The sequence below is a fragment of the Tachysurus vachellii genome, chromosome 22 (genome assembly GCF_030014155.1).
Source record: "Tachysurus vachellii isolate PV-2020 chromosome 22, HZAU_Pvac_v1, whole genome shotgun sequence".
Classification (NCBI taxonomy): Eukaryota; Metazoa; Chordata; class Actinopteri; order Siluriformes; family Bagridae; genus Tachysurus; species Tachysurus vachellii.
The window spans coordinates 14,382,224-14,403,630 of NC_083481.1; the positions used below are offsets into that span (position 1 = coordinate 14,382,224).

At 39.5% G+C, this 21,407-nt stretch overlaps 1 protein-coding gene across 1 annotated transcript in view; it reads left to right on the forward strand.

Moving 5' to 3' along the window:
• The first annotated feature begins 283 nt into the window (after positions 1-283).
• Positions 284-21,407, forward strand: part of cdh4 (cadherin 4, type 1, R-cadherin (retinal)) — a 180,311-nt gene continuing 159,187 nt past the window's right edge. The window contains exons 1-2 of the mRNA XM_060858591.1: positions 284-476; positions 2,772-2,880. Of these exons, the coding sequence (XP_060714574.1) occupies positions 420-476; positions 2,772-2,880 (166 nt within the window). The 5' untranslated portion in view covers positions 284-419. The remainder of the gene's footprint in view (positions 477-2,771; positions 2,881-21,407) is intronic.

Genomic DNA, 21,407 nt, shown 5'->3' on the forward strand with positions numbered 1-21,407 from the left:
TCAAACATTGTGCACCCCACCTTTAATTACAGCCAGATTACAACAAGGTGTGACTCCTGTAGCCACAATAACCATTTGTCGATCGACAATCAAAAGCCAATAGTTTATATACAGTATGCACAAACATTTAATCAGCATAGTGAATTAGAAATTCCTTCATCCAGTATAATGAAGCCTTATTTCTGTCCCTGCATCATACTCTTCGTCTAGAGCCAATGTGGCCTCTTTGGCTTTCCATATCCCTCTTGCCCATGTGCGCTCGTTAGTAGGAGGGGTGTCTTGGTGATGCTGAGTTGTACAGAGACCTGCAGTCGGGGCGCAAGACGAGCCAGGACGCGATACTCTTTCCATCTCTTTCACATCCTTTAACAGAGGAATTACCGGCGATTTAAGAGGAACAGATTGAATCGGGGCCGAAAATGAAAGTCGGCTTTGTTCTTCCTCTGGCGTGCGCTTTAGTCCTGAAAAGCTCACTGGTAAGAATGGATGTAATCAGACAGTAGTGAAGTTCAGGTGCGCTCCAGCACTGCAACCCAGACTTACTTACTTACTTACTGTAGTTTTTATTTTTGGTTTATGTTTTTGGAGACTGTTTGCTTGTGCATCCAATGTGTATAATAATAAGTCAGTTAGTTTGCAGCAGATGTGCTTGTTTACTGAATCGTAAAAGCAAATATAAAGCAGTGTGTGTGTGTGTGTGTGTGTGTGTGTGTGTGTGTGAGTGTGAGAGAGAGAGAGAGAGAGAGATGCAGTATAGGGATGCGATGCTCCTCAGTGCAGAGGATGCAGAGGATGCGGCGATGCGCGCGCTGCCTGCATGATGTGGAAGCTCTTAGTGCAGTGCGTAAAAAGAAAAGAAAGCAAATTGTTGCATTAAGACTGCTGATTATACTGCGTGTTATGAGATCTATACATCCCTCCAGTGCTTCCTAATAGTAGGATTGTGGTCTTTGAGCTTGATTTGAATTTAATAGTGATCCATTTTACAATTATGCAAACACAGCACGAGATTCCTGGTTCAGCAATGTTTCAGTAATGTCTCCATGAAATTAAACGATGCTGATATTAAAGTACGTACCGATTAAAAATATTTACAGCACCAGAAGTGTGTTGAGATGCCTGGTTGGTGGCCGTCACGGGCACCGGATCTTTTTTTTCTCCCCCCCCTTTATCCTGTGGTCTTGTAAAGAGGAAGACCAGGACTGAGAGATTTCTAAGGTCGATTGATCAGTTCCGTGGTTTCATTTAAAAGGTGATCTGTGTTGAGTCACCTGTATGAAAAGACACAGTGAGAGCTGTCTAGTCCCACGCAAGTGTAAGAATACACACCCACACACCCTGTACTGAAACACAGGAGTGTCTATTCCTCAGAAACTGAGTAGTAAGGTACTTTTCCTGGCCACTCTTTAATATGTATCGGTGTATATTTAAAAGTAAATGTAATGTAATTCTTCATCGTGTCATCCCTTTGACAAGGTACAGTACCTTAATCTCTGAGAGTATACGATTTGAATTATACAAACACAAGACACAATGATTTACTTAACTCGACTCCTCGCTTGTCCGCGTTGATTGCCCTACACAATGGAACATCTGTTAATGTTCCTGAAGAGGGATTTGCACCACCAGCAGGGTACGTGTTCGTGGCTCCGTGCCACGGGTGCATTTCTTTTTGAACACACTAGCCTCGCTCTGCTTACGCATGCATTGTTGCTCGGGGTTTTACAGAGACTGCAGCAAGGCTGCCTCTTTAAGGATCCCTGTAGGTCCTCACAGTTTTATAGCAGACACAGATAATAATGCTGACAGGGCTATATCGTGGTGTAAGATTTGTAGGCGAGTGATTTAAAGGGTCAGCGATTGGATTCCATTCTTGGACCTTTACACGTTTCACGTGCCAGTCAATCATTTTACTGACCAAGTAAAATGCCAGTGAGATTAAAAAAAAAGAAAGAAAGAAAACTGTCACTTTTAACAATTCTTTTCACACAATTAATCATGTGTAATCTTTCTGTTATGAAAATGCTGTCAGAAAATGCCAGCACTGTTAGAGCTGTGTTTTGGTTAATTATAGATCACTGGAACATGACAGTCTGAAACATTTGTCGATAGACATCTTTATATTGTAGGAAAATCCCACCCTTGAACACATTATATTAACTTATATGGTAATATATTTTCATGTGTGTAGTGAGAATGATGCTTTGTTATTTGCTGGTTGTTGTATTGTATTTTTCGTTTTTTTCCAACTGAATGTCACAAAGTACGTTTACGCTGGCATTTTAATGAGAACACCAAGGAACAACACCCAGGTTTTGCTCTTTGCTCAGATTAAAGAGCAACAGTATCTTTCATCACTCACCACATTCTGACATTCAGTGTTATTTTAGTGGTAAACCCAGTGTAGACGTCAGACTGCGATGCAGCTACGCAAATTACAGCAGGAATTCGGCTACAAGCTGACGAGCCCGATGGCTGCGAGGCTGCCCTGGCATGACGTCTTGGAAGCCGATCAATTTAAGCCGACAGAGATGTGAGAGCTGGACAGACTATAGGACTAAAATGCTGCTCTGTCGGTCTTTTTAGGTAGAGATGAAGCCATGGCGATGTTCCACTGGCATGATTAACAGTAGAACTGTGGATAATACAAAATAATATGAAGTCATTTCATTCCAAAAGAAATCTTGGACACCTCTAATGAACATATGTTAATTAGAAATGTGCGCAAGCTGTTCAGAGTGGGTTATTCCTTTACTCTTCTCCTTCCCCAGGGGAGAGCTGGAGGTCCGACTGTGGATCCATGCAGACCCGGATTCTCCCAGAACTTCTACACTGTCTTTATCCCAAGGGAGCAGCTGCAGGGCCAGAGCATTGTCAAAGGTAAGAGCCGGCAGTGTGTTTAATGAGTCAGGCGTGCTCATGTGGGCGTTCTTTGCTTTTGCCCACAGAGCTTTCTGCAACAGGTCTGTTTTCTTCACGCATGGATGCCTTTTCTCTTTCTGTCTTTTTCTCCCTCTGACTTTCTCTCTCTCTCTCTCTCTCTCTCTCTCTCTCTCTCTCTCTCTCTCTCTCTCTCTCTCAGCCTTACACTGGAATCCACTTAAAGCTATTGTGAAATCATTCACTCTGAGCACACTGCATAATGTGCATATGTTGTTCATAAACAGAGCCATTTTTCTGGCAGGGCTGACAGAACTCTCAGCTGATGATTCCACATATTGCGTCTAAAACGCACACATTCATTTTGAAGCAGACACAAAAACCGCTCGGTCTGATCTGGAGGATCCTTGTGCTATTATCGAGGACACCAGTCTCTTATATAAAGCAACCAATAAAGTCTAGCTTTTGTACTGTTTACAATTAACGCACGCATAATTCTTCTTTTATTACATTATCAGACCAAATGAGGCTCCATAAAAAATATAATCCACATTAAATGAGCAGTTGAGCAGCGTGGCTGTCTATAGTCGGCAAAATTAAATCTTCTGTTCATCTCCTGCTGTGTATATTTGCTGGTGAAATCCCCCCCTTCTCTGCTAGCTCCCTCCTCCGCCGTGTTACGAGGTTAACGCAGTCTATGCTCTATTCTTCTGCCGTCTTTTCACTAAGACCAAACAGAGAATTAATGAACATAAATATTAAACACACAGCAAAAGCTTTAGTGTTTGTCAGCTTTACTGAATGTTTGCTCACTGGGCCTCATTTATCAAGCTGGATACAAATTCATTTAATCTTAAATCGTTCACTTGGGCATTTACCCAAGAAATGTGTTATTTATGAAACGCCAGCTAGTTCATTTACTACGAAAGCTCATGAATTTTTGTACATATTAAAAGATAATGCAATAAGCTAATATAGCATATAAGGTATAAGATAATGTTAACCTCGATTGAAGTTTGTTTACTTGAATTTTACATAGTCATTTTGGGAAACTTGGTTGTTTTCAAATAACACTAGCTATTAGTGATGCGTGGGTGGTCTCATAACCCACGGGTCACGCAGGCGCGGGTAAAGAAATTGTCACTTTGCTACGGGGTGGGCTGGGGCGGGCCAATAATTTCATAAAAGCGGGACCCACAGGTTGGAAAAAACCCGACCCGCGCATCACTACTAGCTATAGAAACTAGCACAATATTTCAGCCGCATTTGTGTTAAAAGTTAAGTGTCATCACTGCTGTAGCTGTTTAACATTGTAACTGCCGGTCAGTCCAGATATTAAGAGCATGTTATATTTAATAGACCTATGGATGATACTAGAGAAATGAACTGTAATCTAACCCCAGGTACCAGATTTAGGTCCATTGAAGTTTAATACGTTATTGGGGCTGTTTTGTACATTATGGGAAATGTAGTGTCTCTTTTTCTCTCTAGACCATTTTAGACCCACTGACAACATCCAAATCAAGATCATTCACTTCACAAATGAGTTACAGCATTATTAATTTTTAAAAAAAATATTATTATTTGTATTATTAAAATTTATTTTTTTTTCTCCTGCCGATTACGTGCAAAAAAACCAAAACACATACATAACAATATAGTCTATCTAAGGTTTATGGCCACCATGCACCAGCAAAACAGCATACATGCACCCTGTCATTGATCCACCAGGTCTTTGGAACACCGTCCATTCAAAACATGGAAAAGAACTTGAAGCGGAGCTCTGGTCAAATCGAGCTGAATTTTCTTTGTGTTCTGCAGTGATGACGTTGTATGAGCCGTATGTTTAAATAGGTTCCCTTTCAAGGGCAAATCTTTGCTTCTACGTGTACATTGTTGGTGCTGCCATTGATTCTGGTTCAATAGGTTTGATGGAATATATTCCAGACAGTAAATGAGAGGCAGGACGCATTATGTGCTGTAGCCTTTTCCGAATACCAAATAATCAATTATTTTGTCTACCATAGATTTGTCAATTTGGACACAGCCTTAATGAAAGCTTTGAGCTTGTGGCCATGATCTCAAATATTCCTCTTATTCAAAGTGAACAGAGCTTTGGTGTCGAATATCACTGTGTTGACATTTCAGAAAGACCTGTACGGTGTTTAAGTGCCACAACGCTGTAGACCTTGGGTTTTTTGATTGAGGTGAAGGAGCTGGTGATATTTTTGGGCGAGCAGCGCCAATGGGGGAAGGGGGTCATCACCGAGCATGTGATGATAATAATGCTGCATAACCCAGAAGCGTCACAGGGGAGAGTAATAGGCCAGGTGGTGTGTGAGCACAGAAACAGGCTGGAAACCTGTGTGCTTTTGTCTTTTCCTCTGTAGGTTTTTTATTTTATGGTTTATACGGGGATTAGAGGAGATGAGCACACAAACTTATGCTTACCTAGGATTGAATTATTTATGCGTATTTTATATGCAGTGCAAGATGACATTGTCAGTGCTTTAAAAGTGATTTGAATTACTTTTGCGTTTGTGCGGTCGAGCTAATTAGCCACCATATGTGTGAAAGACAGGAATTGGATGCAAGGCCGTGCTGAGCCATGTGGACGGAATTGGAAATGACTCATCCCGCTTCCTGTCAAGCTGTTGACCTTCATTTCTGTAATATATTCGTGGCTTTTGTATCTAGGGCCGGATGTCAAAGTGCTGATGTTGCTTCGCAGGGATTCACCTGATTCACGTGTACAGAATGTCGTGCACGGGGTACAGGATTACCGCGAATTTGTCGTGATTTATTTGTCATGTAAGATTTTCAACTCCTGACCATTTTTCAGAAAAGGGGGCAAGATCACATTGTATAAAGAGCCAGGTTAAAAAAAAAAAAGGTGGTAAAAAACAGTCAACAGCTAACTATGTGGGATTTCCTTTTACAGTCAACGCCACGCTTTGATCACATAGTCGGATGGCTTCGTGCCATACTGAAAATATGTAGCTTGAACTGTATGAAGTAGAAAATGACAAACTTTCATGTGAAGTGTTTTTCCTGGTTGCCAAACATATGAACTTAAAGCTGATGCGGCACAAACATCCCCAAGCTGTTTTGCTATATCCCATTAAAATTCCTTATAATAGTGTCCCTCTATTCTTCTCTCTGCTTTTCAATAAGTCTTTAGCCTACCCTTTATTTTCCCAGTCTCTTTGCTGGTGCGTACTGTCCTACAGTAGCGCTTTATATTGTTGTCAGAAAATCTCAATAATTGAACCACCTTGATTTAATTAACTCTGAGGAAAATGAGCATTATTAACTCAGTGAAGCAAGCAAGTATTATTTAATCATCAGGTGGCGGAGCTCAGTAACACCAACTCTACAAGCATTAGGTCGTTTTTGCTTCTTTAATCAACTCAGAAACATCCAAAGACCTGATAACACATCTGTTATCCTCATGATGGCAGGGCTACATGTCATGCATTGGATCTTTAACCAGATACATGCTGAGCACCGATGATCAATAGGTATGATGTGTATCTTCCGATTGCCGAGCCCCACTGAGGAGTGATAAGCCTTGAAAAATACGATGCTCTCGTGACTGCACACCGGTGCGTAAAGCTTCCGCTTGTACGGAAAGCCGGATCACACTTCTCGGAGTTTAAAGGAGAGCAAGAGAGAGACGGACGAAGAGATACACCGATAGTCACTTTAGGACAAATTGATTTTGAGCGGCACTTCCTCCCCCGAGAGACGAGCTCTTAAAGGCTACTGTCAGAACACATTCAGGAGAGCATCCCTGATGCTTTTCACACCTTAACCTCTTGATAATGGCTGCAGTGGCACTCGGGAATGAAGTTCAATATCCGTAGTCGTTAATTCAAGGTGAAGACCGTTTACGACCTCGCTTGATAGTGCATATGTAGGAGGCTTGATTTTCCTTGTTGGATTTCAAATAGGGATGCAGCAATACCAACAACCCGATACCACGTTCTAAACATAAATGCCGTTCATTCCAAGCAGCACACAGCAGCAACCAGCGAAGGCATGGTAGTGAAAATGTCTACAGACTAACAGTTATGTACAGAAGTGCAAGAACGCCCACTGTTCTCCACTCTAAGCCTGCTCGATTCAAGGTAGCTAGCAAAATTCAATTAGTTAAAGTTAATTAAAAAAAAAAAGAGCCTAGTGGCTTTAGTGGATGATTAGTTTTTCCTAGCAACTGTTTAGTTCATTAATCTAAGCATTTAAATCAGGGAAAAATAGACAGAATTAAAGGAAATGTTCTGTGATGTCCCTGAGTGAGGACGTAAGCGTCTGCGATGTAACGATTTAACAACTGCCCTGTCGATGTTTACTAAGATTATATTATATCACTGATTGGACGAGTTTGCCATTAAACTCTAGAATTGGATTTGTTTAAATGGTACAAATGCATGTGATTTTGCTCTCCGCTTAACTATTTTCTTGTTAGCTCTGTGTTTACTATTAAATCCATTGTTTAAATACATTTGCAAACATTTACCACGGACAATAATAGGTTGAAAAAAATGCCAGGCCTCGTGTTCCAAAGAAAAGTGGATCTGCACTTATCTCTCTTTTTTTATTATTAAAATTCTGTTAAAAGAGTCAACCACTCAATTGTATTTAAGTGACATGCGAAATTGTTAAATTGGTAATAGTAAGATATTCATACTTTTTTTTAAATTGGAAAAATCCATCATCCAGCTGTGTTTCTGTCATTGACTTCCTATTTCCACTCCACTGCAGGAGTTTGCTGCTTTGGTGATGTCAGAGCTGTTTATAAGTAAATGTATGAATGCTCTGCAGCATCACGCCATGGCTTGTTTCACAATCACAAGTAGGGAAAAATACTATATTGTACAGGCCTCTAGGATAGGAATCTGAATCATTGTTAAAAAAAAAACCCAAACAAACTATATGCTAGTTATATTTAATCACTTTTATTCGCTCAGTATTATTATTCAATCAGTACTCGTATTCAGTTGGTACTCTCATTTGGTCAGTTCTCCTGTTCAGTCAGTACTCCTGTTCAGTCAGTACTCCTGTTCAGTCAGTACTCTTATTCAGTCAGTACTCTTATTCAGCAGTACTCTTATTCAGCAGTACTCTTATTCAGCAGTACTTTTATTCAGTCAGTACTTTTATTCAGTCAGTACTTTTATTCAGTCAGTACTCCTGTTCAGTCAGTACTCCTGTTCAGTCAGTACTCTTGTTCAGTCAGTACTCCTTTTCAGTCAGTACTCCTTTTCAGTCAGTACTCTTGTTCAGTCAGTACTCTTGTTCAGTCAGTACTCTTGTTCAGTCAGTACTCTTGTTCAGTCAGTACACTTATTCAGTTAGTACTCCTGTTTAGTAGGGTTCTCTTATTCAGTTAGTACTCCTGTTTAGTAGGGTTCTCTTATTCAGTCAGTACTCCTGTTCAGTCAGTACTCTTGTTCAGTCAGTACACTTATTCAGTTAGTACTCCTGTTTAGTAGGGTTCTCTTATTCAGTTAGTACTCCTGTTTAGTAGGGTTCTCTTATTCAGTCAGTACTCCTGTTCAGTCAGTACTCTTGTTCAGTCAGTACTCTTGTTCAGTCAGTACTCTTATTTAGTCAGTACTCTTATTTAGTCAATACTCTTGTTCTGTCAGTACTCTTATTTAGTCGTACTCTTGTTCAGTCAGTACTCTTGTTCAGTCAGTACACTTATTCAGTCAGTACTCCTGTTTAGTAGGGTTCTCTTATTCAGTCAGTACGCCTGTACAGTCAGTACTCTTATTCAGTCAGTACTCTTATTCAGTCAGTCTAAATATCAATCAGTTCAATCTAGGTTGAAAATACTACACCACTAGATTGTTGGTTAGACTTTTTTGACTGTCTAAGATGACTTATTCTCTGTGATCATCCACAGTCAGACTTGCTAGTTTAAAGTAAAACCAGAACAATCTTTATAACTATAAATTCAGAAACAAGATCCCACTTGTGAGACAAAGCGGTCTTTCGGAATCCCAACTTTAGACATCAGTACAACGGGAGACCCATTTACAGACATATACTGTATAGGGTTCCTTTTTTATTATGAACAAAAGGTTCTGCAGCTCAGAACTGCTGGTTAGACTGTGCAGACGTCCTTAAATTTGATATTCTTGTTTGCTGTGCTCTTCTTCAGCCTGACTTGCCACTTAAAAGGAAAGTCACATGGGTTCTACCAGAGAGCATCACTTTCTTCCCCCTTTACAGCACTAAAAACAAGATCCCACTTGTGAGGAGAAACAACCGATGAGAAGGACCTTCTGTCCCCTCGCCTTTTCTTCTTCTCTCCTTTTTGTGTTTCTACCCCATCCTACTGCACCCAGTGCCAGAAAACAGCCTCATTATCCAGCACATTGCTGTGTATAGCCTCCCCTCGCGTGGACTGGGCCCCTTGTTGGGCATTGTTCATTAGAACAACGCTCCTGGCAGCACTATTTTCCCAGCATGCACCAACACAACAGGGTTAAGGGTTTTTTTCACCTCAAGTGACTTTAGGAGAAAAAGGTGGCATTTGTGTCTTTGTGTTGCCAAGCAAACTGTTGTTTTAAGGCTCTCTGTTTTTTTTGGTGGGGCATGACTATTAAAAGATGTGTGAATGCTAACAAGCTAGTTAGCAAAAGAACTGAACTAATGCACCCTGACTAGAAAGGTTTCAGTGAACAGTCTTGACTGCTGATATTTTCTCATGTGTGGTTACATATGTGATTAAATATTTATCTCGTTTTCTGTGAAAAAGTGTGAAACTCATGATAGCCGCTATCCTACTGTATCTCTGCAGGATTTTGACGTTCTTCCTAGATCCTTTCAAGGGCAGAATACATTAAGAAACAGCAAGAAAACTGTATTTTCTATATTGCCAATGTTATTTGTTGACTAGCTTGACCTTGCGCATGAACAACCCAATATAGCTTGGTCATTTTCAAACATGCGCCATAATGGCTGGATTTTTTTCGACAGAAAAGGTGGAAATTCTGAGAGAAAGAAAATAATATACAAGACAGCGAAATCTGAATCATTATTTCATGAACCAGTAGAAACCAATTGGGTAGGACTGCAGTTGATATGGTCGGTAAAAAAAAAAAGGATGAGCTGCTCAATATTAAATAGAGGTTATACATGCCGCCATTTTTGTTTACAGTTGCTTGGTGCATGGTGGGAGAAAAATACATACCCTTCAGTGGTAAAATTCTGTTTTTTGCCTGCTAGGGTTTCTTGAGAGCAATGCTGTCACCAAAGTGATGAAGCCAATGAAGCATCTAAGGGGCTTTTTACACCTGGTCACTTAATGCGTTTTCTGTGATCAGATAGCTATCCGATCGTAAAAAGACCAGGTCTAAATGCCCTCCGAAACGTTTTTGGAGACGGATATAAATCTGATCATTCAAAGCACTTCAGGAGGTGGTCTGGGACGCATGTCAGATAAAACTGGACAGGTGTAAATGAATGTGGTTGTTCAAGCCACATACGTCAGCGCTATACTCCTCCCAAACGGAAGTACGTCACTCGCAGGTGATCTTTCACCCAGATGTATCGTTGGGTCTTAAAATGCACTGCTGCTGCCGCCAGGGAAAATGCAGCAAACAGTAAATGCTGTTTTTTGCAGCATAACCTTCGTAACAAGTATTTTCGTCTTCTTTTTGATTGCATTCTGAAAACCGCATACACCAAAGCGTGTTCCATTTTAATTACCCCGGAAATGAGGTAAAATATATTTGCATTTTGGGCGGGAGTAAAAAGATCGGATCGATATCCGATTCGCCGAGACGCATTTAATGTATGTGGCCTAATGTAAACGGAAAAGATTTAACAAATCAGATAGCTATCGGATCAGAGAAAACACATGAAGTGACCAGGTGTAAAAAGGCCGTAAAAAAGAAAGAAATAGAAATTCATTGGCTAGATATTTGTATCAGTCCACCATTTAGATTCCTGATAGTAGGAACTACTAGTTTTTTGGTGCTTTAGGGTGTAGACTAGCACGTACTATATGGATGTGTTATAACTGCTGTGGAACTCTTGACAAAAATCACTTTTTAACTGACTGCGTAACTCTTCCAAACCAACGTGCCAATTCCTCTGATCATTTTAAGATGGCTGTATATTCTGAAGATTACCTGGAAATAAAACTGTCACACAGTGAGAAAGCTAATAAAAAATGGGATTGACCACATTTTTTTTTTTTGTTGGCATTGTGGCCATAAAAAAAAAAAAAAAAAAAAAAAAAATCAATATTCATGATAAGAGTTATAGGTAGAGCACTTGCCCTTGCCCTTTTTCCATCTTGACCTTGGTAAAGAAGTGTGTATGGTTCATACCAATCGACACTTATGCCGAATTTATGACTCGGTTTTGGAGATATCTGAGCAAGCATGCTCTATTTTAAATGTGAACATTTCCTGAATAAGAAGCTTTGGTTCTGTTTGTTCTTCTTGCCAGTAACAGGCTGTTCCATTACTTATCAGGAAGGACAAGTTTGAAAAGAACCTCTTGAATTTCTTATAAGAGATTCATTTCTGTGGTGCTCGATATACAGTACCTTATTTATGATGTGCTGTAACCGAGATGCCTCAGAAACACATTTCCTTTGTGGCAGATATTTGAAAAAAAAAAAAAAAAAAGCTATTCATTTTCATGATAGTTGATCGTTGCTGGTCCATCTGGAAGCTGGTTTTTGGAGGTAGGAGTAACTCGCAGATTCCCACAAGAACACAGTGTTAGCATGGGAAACTTCACACAGACAATAACCCAAGCTCAGGTTCTTATTTGCTACGTGGCCACCAAGTTGCTTTAAAAGTTAGTGTCAATTTTGCATAAAATCTATTTTTACTCTCATGCTGCTGTTGTGTTCATGAGTCTAACCTGACAGTCTGCACTCGTCTCAAGCCCCGAGGCCCAGTTTTAATTACATTTTCCTCCAAAATATTCGCTCTACTTAAGCAACAGATCCATCTTTAACGGCCATCAGCAAAGATGCAGTAAGTCCCTATGTTGTCTGAATGCTGGAAGTGGTTGGAAGGGAGGATGAAAAAGAGTTGTATTTATAACATGTAACCTTGGTTTCCCCCTCAGTGTGTGTGTGTGTGTGTGTGATTTGAAATTCTCAGATCTGATCAGCATACATAAATTGTCTGTAGGGTGTGAATGTGTGTGTTTTCTTCCTTGCGATTGTTAGGCATGCTCATGTTCAGGAGAGGTTTATAGTCTACACTTACAGTCTGTTCATTTTCTGACACACTGGATGTTTAATCTTAATCTTTATAATCTTTCGGACCGAGGACCTGATTCCAATAAATAGATAAATAATAGACGAGTAAATGATAAATTGAAATCATTGTAGCAAATTGCTGTTTTTTATATTAGATATTAAACAGTTGGGGATGTGTTCTGTTGTTGGCCCATAATCATCTTTTGTTATCATTAATTTAGTAGCAGCTTTGATTATTTTCCTATAACACTATCTTTTCTAGATTGCTTTTCATCTCTTCCTATTTTTTAGCTAGAAACTTTGAGGTTGTTTGTCAGAGGACACAGAAAAACGACGTTTTCTAATTTCCTATACAGGTCAAAAGGCTAGGATGAGCTCCAAAGTTTGCGATGCTTTGCGCTGATTGATGCTAGCAACAGGAAGATTGGGCAGCGATTGATTATCCTAAATGGAGAAGTTAAAGGATCACAAAGTCGGCTAGTAATCCATCTGCCGGTCACATGCCTCATTAGAGAGGAAGAGACGGAGAGAGAGAGAGGGAGAGAGGGAGAGAGAGTTAAACAAAGGAATGTATCAGTTTTAATATCTTCCTCAGTGGCTTGTTCTCATCAACGTCTCCAGCTGGATCTGAATACAGTGGTGTTGGTCTGCCGATCTCTCTCCGTTGATATCATTCACGTCTCATTTTCTGTCTGCTGAGAAGAGTTATTGATTCGCTACAGAGCAGACTGGTGGCCACATTCTCAAAATAGACGTTTATTTGTTCTCTGGCGGGGAGAAATGTCAAATCCTTGGGAACACTGTGGATCGTTCATATATTGTTTACATCCGATTCATGGCCCACATCTTTAATTTAGTTATTTATATCGGCTTTATAGGCTGGACCCGTGTATTCATTTAGAAATCCTATGTTCTAGATGCTACTTTCCTGCCTGACTTATATATGGCTGATTCAATAAAAACCAAGCAGTGGACCACATTCTGTTACTGTCTATATTCGGTTTGTTGCATGTGTATCTATCTTCGCCATGGCACCATCTATGAGAGTTTTAGTTAAATGAAAGCTCTAGAAATATCGCCTCATTTCCTTTAGCTGTTGTGAATGTAGAATGGAATTTCCGCAGTGCACTATGAAGTAACTAATGGTTTTAGGTAGCAGTAGTGCTATTTCTTCCTTTGCTCAAGGATATCCAAGATACAGATCGTGAGATGAGTATTAGCTGGTGTTTTTTTGTCAAAGTGAGTCATGACTAGGGAATAAGTTATGTTATAAGTTTGTGTAATATAAGTTTGCACAACATGGGGTACAAGGCGTGCATGGGAGGGGTGGGGGGTGTTTTTAAGGCAGTTTGTGAAATCCTAGTAAAAGCATATGTGATTGAAATGCCTTGTATCATCCAGGAGCCATACAGTAGTTGATCGTTTTAATCGGCTGATCGGCCCTCGTTGCTCTTGAATAACAAATCATATCGCATGTCACCCTGGGGATTTAGACCCATTAGTTTAGTAAGGCGTGCTAATATAATAGGAATACAGTGATGCAGAAATGTAAATCAGGCAGTGAGAAAGGGAAAGGCAGCTAGTGAACAATGCTAAGAGTCTGAACAGAAACTGGTTGAGGGTTCACTTCACTTCCTTGTGGATTTGAATGATTACTAAAGTATTAGACTAGTAAATTGATATAATAGACTGCCAATTCTAATTCTGTTCTTGGCCCATGTCTGTGCATCACTGGTGGGTTTTGGGGGAGTTCAGGGTGTTCCCTTAGACCCATAAAGCTTTTGTGCTCATAGAATCTGGTTAACGTAGTTTTTATAAAGTTTTATCTGCAAAACAGGACGCAGAATAAAATTTGCTCATTCCCTCCCACCATCCACCTCTCCCTTAAGACTGGGCTACTGAAGGCTAACAAGTGCTTCCTCTGATTCAGGCCTTCTTCCATTTCTTCTAGTGTTCTGAGTTCAAAGATGCCCAAGGTTGGTTAGTGTCATTTTGACCAACGGGGTGACTGGGTATGGCGTTCCGTCCACCCAGAGAGCAGGGCAAGTTTTACACAGAGGACTTTGGAATTCTCTGGACTTTTATGCGCCACATTTGAAAGCTGCTAAGAACAGAAGCGTCAGTTTTCCAGCCGAGCCAGAGGAGAAGGTAACTTTTAGATGATAATCAAATGTGAGGATGAAAATATTGTGATACATAGAATGTCTTCAGAAAATGTCTGACATTGGCTAGCAGCATGCAGCACTCTTAATTATTACACTTAATAAATATGACTGCAGGCCAGTTGGCAGATTTATAAGATGTGTGTGTGTGTGTGTGTGTGTGTGGATGCAGGGACACGTACTTTATAGTATCCTAATGGATTTTTGTATATTTATATTTTGTATTGTTTTATCTACAGTATAAATTCATTTCTGAATCTCATTAAATAACTGATTATAGTTAATGGACTCAGACCAAACCGTATTTTGAGCCTATACACACCAGATAATCACATATGTATGATTTTTAATTACATTTTTTTTGAATCTCAGAAATAGTCACTGTTTGCTTACTTTATTGTCAAATCCTAAAACCCTTAAAGTTCTAATAATTCACCCTTTACACTGAACTGCAGATTTGTATATTTGTATTTCTGAAAAAGAAGAGAGGAAATGGTAAAGAAAGGGATTGTTAGGAAAAGAAAAGGGATTTTCTTGCTCACTTTAGACACTAGCAGTTCTTTTCATTGAGGCGAGATGGCTCTTGCATGCCAATGTTTAGTTACTGCTTCCTTTTTTTTTTTTTTTTTTTTTTTTTTTTTTGGTAAACCTTTCATCCCCGTGGTCTTTTGTGAATTTGAGAGTTTTCTTTTGGACCACAGTAGAAGGCTCTACAGCCATCAGTCTGCTGGGGTTTGAATTTAATGTGAAAATTTGTGGTCTAGTAAACGCCATAAATTTATCTTCAAGCCTAGATGAAATTATTTGTATAGGTACTATTATTAGCACCATTAAGTACATTTGTATACAATTCCTGCTTGTTATTCGTGTCGTTTATGAAAAAAAGCATGTTGAGGTGAGCAGAGGATTTGAATATAAATGAAATGCAACGGTGTGTTTGGGAAGATGATCAACGGTTAAATGGACTGCATTGCACCAGCGATTGTGTGTCCACTGACGGAAACACGAAGCCAAATAACTTTGAAGGCATTTGTATTCGTTCTTTTCCAGCCATAAAATCAAATCCGGAAGGTTCCATTGATGCCTGTTTGTAGCGCATAAGTCTCGCTGTGGTGTGTGTCTCGTCTTTACATGCTGTGAGCATCTGGATTTATTGGCACTGGAGACTTCTTGCTTAAATGCTGTGTTTTACTCGTAGGGAACTTCAGCATGTAAACGAGCACACACCATAATACAAGTCCATTAAGTATTGAAACAAATGCATATTAGAGTGAAAGCTTGCCACGAACACTAAAAACTAACAAACAAAAAAACATGAAATTTTAAAACATAAATTCCATTTGCTTTTGATGGAATTTGATTTTTTTTTATTTATTTATTTACTTACTTTCTTTGGGGGTGGGGGGGCATCAACATTATAACATTTCAGCAGGTATTCATAATCTTAATTCATTTTACAGAATTAAATACAATTTTAAAAGATTTTTACTGTATTAGGCATTTAATTAATTCATTTTTTTCTCTGACCGTTGGAGTACTTGAACAATTTGAACGAACCTCATGTTCATTTGTTGAAAATGAGTTAAATGTGTTTAAATACAGCGGGTTCTCCGCCCGCGGGTTTTTTATTTATTTATTTTTTTTTTATAGTATTTTAAATCGTCACTCTCGTAATTCTGTGCAAGCGATTTCAACTATTGAAATTCACATTAGAGGCTTGTTTGTTCAGCAGTTTGTTCCTTCCTGCGATCAATGAGCATTTAACAACGCTGTAAAGATTGTACAGCGGAAAAGCTGTCAAATAAGCATTCCATCATTACATTACCGTGCACGTAAAACCCGCAAATCAAGCAAGCGATTAGCGTTTATAGGTGAAACCTGAGGTATTTATTTGTTTTGTATTTTTACGTGAAACACGAATCGTTCTGGAAGGTGGCACATTGAAGCACCTGCTATAGTTACTTTCTATATTTCACTGTCACAGTGAGAAATAGACTACCTGTCTGCCCCACACACACACACACACACACACACACACACACACCTAACCTTCAGTCTGTGAAGGTGTTTAAGTTAGTGCAGAAAGCCTCACCCAGCTGTGCTTGTAGTCTCTTTGCTTTCTCTCCTGCTGTGAGCCCAGGAGACATATTACTACAGCTTTACTCGTTTGCTTTGATGCTACACACACACACACACACACACACACACATTTCTACATTAATAATAATAAACCTATGCACTTGCAGGTGCATGCAGACACACACATATTAGTCTTGTGTAAAATGCTATACTTAATACAAAGTAAACGGATTTCCTTGAGGCTCGGAAAGGACCGGCTGGAGAACTACTCAAGAACCGTACTTAAGTATCAGAAGTGCCTTTAAGCTTTACAATATTAAAGTGCAAGAGCTTTTTAAAATAGAAGTAAGAGAGAGGAGGTGTTATACTTGTTATATTTGTTCAGGAGGTGATTCGTTTTGTAAAACAGCAGCTCTCGCCGACCGCAGTTCCAGCTGCAACCTTTATACATTAACGTTTAAGGGTTTATACGCTCGAGGTGTATACGCACGAATAAAGTAGCATTTATATAGTCACCAGCTTGTGCAGAATGCCACCACAGGATGGGATTAAAACGTTTCATTTTGGACAGTGAAATATTTTGCACGGATTTGTTGAACATTTGCTGACAATGCTTTGTAACTGAACATTTTTCATTCATCTGTGAACAATGTTCATTCATATCTCAGGCGTCATCGGGCATCAAGGCAGGATACACCCTGGACGGAGTGCCAACCCATCGCAGGGCACACACACACTCTCATTCACTCACGCACTACGGACAATTTTCCAGAGATGCCAATCAACCTACCATGCATGTCTTTGGACCGGGGGAGGAAACCGGAGTACCCGGAGGAAACCCCCGAGGCACGGGGAGAACATGCAAACTCCACACACACAAGGTGGAGGCGGGAATCGAACCCCGACCCTGGAGGTGTGAGGCGAACGTGCTAACCACTAAGCCACCGTGCCCCCCTGAACATTTTTCAGTTTTTCCAAAATAAGAACGTCTTCATGACGGACATCTTATCGTGACGGTTTGCACTTCGTTTTATTTATTTATTTAAAATCTAAATTCTTTGCAAATTGCTGTTGACCAAGAAGAATGTAATGAACTTTGGAGTGAAGCTGTTACGTTATGGTTGATTATTTTCCTATTACAGCACATTCCCAATAAGAAGTAAAGGCTTTATACAAAACAACAACCGTCTTTCTGTTTGTTTACGACAAAGACTGCAAAGTTACAGTAATAAAATCATTAATAGCAGAGGAGCACATCGTGACCTGTGGGAACATACTGTAGGTTATTGTGGAGATGGTTATTATGGGATGTCTTGGCCTTTACAGAAAGTCAAGGAATTACAATAATTAAGGAATTAAATACATTTAATGAAATATCCTGTTAGTTTTTGATCTCTAGTAATACGGCCACATAGGTTCTCGATATAGATGTAGGGATTTAAAAATAAATAAAAACATGAATCATTGTTCCGCTCACCATGACGACAATCATTCCTTACTTCATCCCCTTAGTGTTTTCTCTGACAAGGTAAAAAACAAACTCTTCCGTCTTTCCCATGTGCAAGGAGGAGTTTGTCGTTTTCTCTCATGGCTTTCTGTTAAGTATCAAATATTTCCTGTCATAAAGCCTTAATCTGGAAAATCTAAATGAGGATGCTTTTTTTTTTCTTTTAAATTAATTTATTTCTTTTTTTTGTTGTGCAGGTTTCAGAGAATCAGGTGTTGGAGAAATGAGAAATGACACTCGGTGACAAACTCTTTTAGGGATTAAGGCACAAGGTTGACTGGGGAAATTTATGAGATTAAAAGTAGCCATGCTGTGAAGTTAACGTGAATAGGAACCTAAATCTTTACTACAAAGAGACGGTGGATGTGTGGCTTCCTGATGCTGCCGGCGTATTTATGCGAACATGCCGTTGAATTCTCTATTCTGATTGGATAGGAGGTGAAGATCAGTGTTCTTTAACAGCAGCTCAATGGAAACGCGCTTGTTGCAATACGTGTTTGTTCGAATGGTCGACGCTCCACACAAACAGAATTAATGAATGAATTGATAGTGTTTTACTTGTTGATATTATGATATATTTCTGTAAGCTATACAAGTGCTGTACAGTGCGTTTTTACATCTCAATGTGTTTTAATCCTTATATGTACTGAGAAAGATGCAGTACTTGTGTACTGTATATACACCGATCAGCTATAACATTAAAAAAAACACCTGCCTAATATTGGGCCACCAAAATAGCTCTGTCTTATTGAGGCATGGACTCCACAAGACCTCATAAAGTGTGCAATGGTATACTGTATGACCACCAAGGCATTGGCAGACAAGAGCAGCAGAGCCTCTAACACCTATAATTTTTGTGCACTTTATATATATACTGTAGATATATAGATCCTGCCACTGGGCAACCTGGGGGCACATTATTTATACGTATACAGGCATATAGTTGCATATGCAATTTAGCCATTATCAGATATATTAATTTTATTAATGATTTCATAACGCTCTGCTTTTTGAGCCGCAAAAAATAGTTTTCTGAAGCAGCGTTAAGCAACAGAGCGTTCGTTATCGGGACATTTCTACTAGCACGGATGATCCTTGGGTTTCAGAGCAGCGGAAGAAAACCATCATCCGAGCCTGAATCCTAATGCGCAAGAAAGCTGCTGGAGGAAGTTCCACTGCTGGGACCCATGTGGACTAGAGAAATTTTTAGCTGTCAGAAACAAAGTTAGCGATTTCTGTGCTGACACCAGCGTTGATGCCCTTTAACCTTAGTGGCGGGTGGAGGCTGTGATTTCGTGGCCTCCGTGCCAGAATCGTCCCTTTGATGCCTTGTCACGGTGACAGTGATGGTGCCCGGGGTCTCTGGCTCACTGACAGCTGATGGAGCAGTGTGTATGAATAATAAACAGTGTTCTCTCTCATTTTCTCTCTAGAGTATACACACACACACACACACATGCAGAGGACGCTGTGACATGCTACTAAACAGACCGGAATTGGTGTAAGTTTGTGTGATGTGATGCGTGTATTAGCGAGGAGCGGCCCCTAAATCAAAGCATTTCATGTTAACCTACACACACTGCCACATGGCCCACAATTCACATATCATTTATAATGTGCACCTGTAATTAATTAAAAATTCTTTCTTCATAGCACTAAGTCACCTAACTTTTAATGCGGAAAACAGGGAAACCGTTCCATGGTAAAATGCATTAATGAAATTAATGAAAATAAAACACATTGATTCGCTTTTCTTTTATTTGTTTTTTTTTTTTTTCGAATTCAAACACATAGAAACCAAGTGTTCACGATTATATGACAAAAAAAAGGCTCTCAAAAAAGGAATCTCTGGTTAAAGTGCGCTCTCTGTTTTTATGAACAGTTTAACATCTTTTTATCACTCGAATTAGGCATGTTTGTTTCCTAGTTAATATTAGCGCACACTCTGCAAAAAATATACAGGTTCAATAGGTTTAACACGGAAACACACCGATATTTAATAAAGCACTCATTTAGTTTCACACATGTGATTAGGCTCTGAGAGAGCGAGAGTGATTAATACCCATAATTATTAAATTGCAATATTTTTCTGGAAAAATAAATGTGACCAAATGATCATAAAACCAGAACCGAACAGAGGATTGATAACTTGGACTGTTGCACTGCAGCATGGTGGTGGTTGCAGTGCTAAACATTCAGAGAGAATTTAGTTATGAGGAGGATATTTATAAGAATTATTATTCAGGTGTATGTTACAGTACGTATACCTGAAACATGGACCAGAAATCCATTAGTAAGCTTAAGAATGAAGAGCAGCGTGGAATTCTAGCTACCAATATTTTCCCCAGTATCACAAACTCGTACTGCTGAAAAGAAAAAAAATTAGGTAGTAGGTAGTAGTAGAGAAAGTAAGTTCAGAAAGGAAAGTGTTGTTTTTTTTCTCTTCCTTCTTCCCCAAGCCGAGTTTCCAACGTGACCAGGTGAAAGATGAAAGGAGAGAAATCAATAAAAATGCTCCAGCTCTCTGTGTACTCCTTCCACCTAAACACAGCACAGAGAGAAACCAAAGACTAGGATCACACATACTGCAATCCTCTTCCCTTTTCAGATCACAAGAAGAAGAAAAATATGCCATAAACCTTTTTATTATGGTCTCAGGAGGAACAGTGTATAGCTTGTACCGCCTCATGTGGCTATAATTTGCCTCGGTATTGAGGGGGTATGTACAGAACCTGCACATTTAGTAGCAGTGACCTCTAAAGTCTCTGTGTAGTTAATAAAGCAAAATAAAGGTGTAAGAATCCCAGACAAACTTCATCTTTATGACTAGTGCGTCTTAATCTTTTCTTCCTCGAGCTGCAGGAGGCAATTTCACCTATCCATAATGCCCTTGTCCTTTAGTGATGCCTCCTGCTTTGATTATTAACAATTCCGTGGGTTTAATATGCTAATGATTTGGAGTTTCGTGCGGTTTTTTATATGCATTACGAACCTCAAAGACGCTGCTTTATTAACATCGAGCTACTTGAAATGCATTTGTTTTTGTTTTCCCAGGGGCACTTCCTTTAGAAAGTGCACTGATGCCATTTCAAATGTCTATAATGGCTATTCTAATTCTGCTTTCATTTTGCTGGTGGAATGAGACCAGTGTTGTGTGAAATACCTACATTTTGAAGAAAAAAAAAGTAAAAAAGTTTTGTCCATCGTTTAAAAAAAGTTTGACAGAAACAAAACAGAAACAAAACTTGCAACAAGCATCTCGAAGATTTGTGGAAGCATTTCCATAAACAGTTTCTAATCACGTACTAAGAAATAGTTTTGTAGGACAAGGTCAAGGTTTTCAAGGTTTTCTCCGAGCGAGTCAAGGCCGAAGCAGTCAGTCTGACAGGCACGTTCATCATAGAGCCGCACTACTGATGGATCTGAGATTGGGTCCGTTAAGCTAGTTTTAGCTTCAAGGTGGCTTTGGGTCACTTGAAAACGCACACCTCAACGCGAACACACTTTCTGATCACATTGCTGTCCGTGTATATTCTTTTTA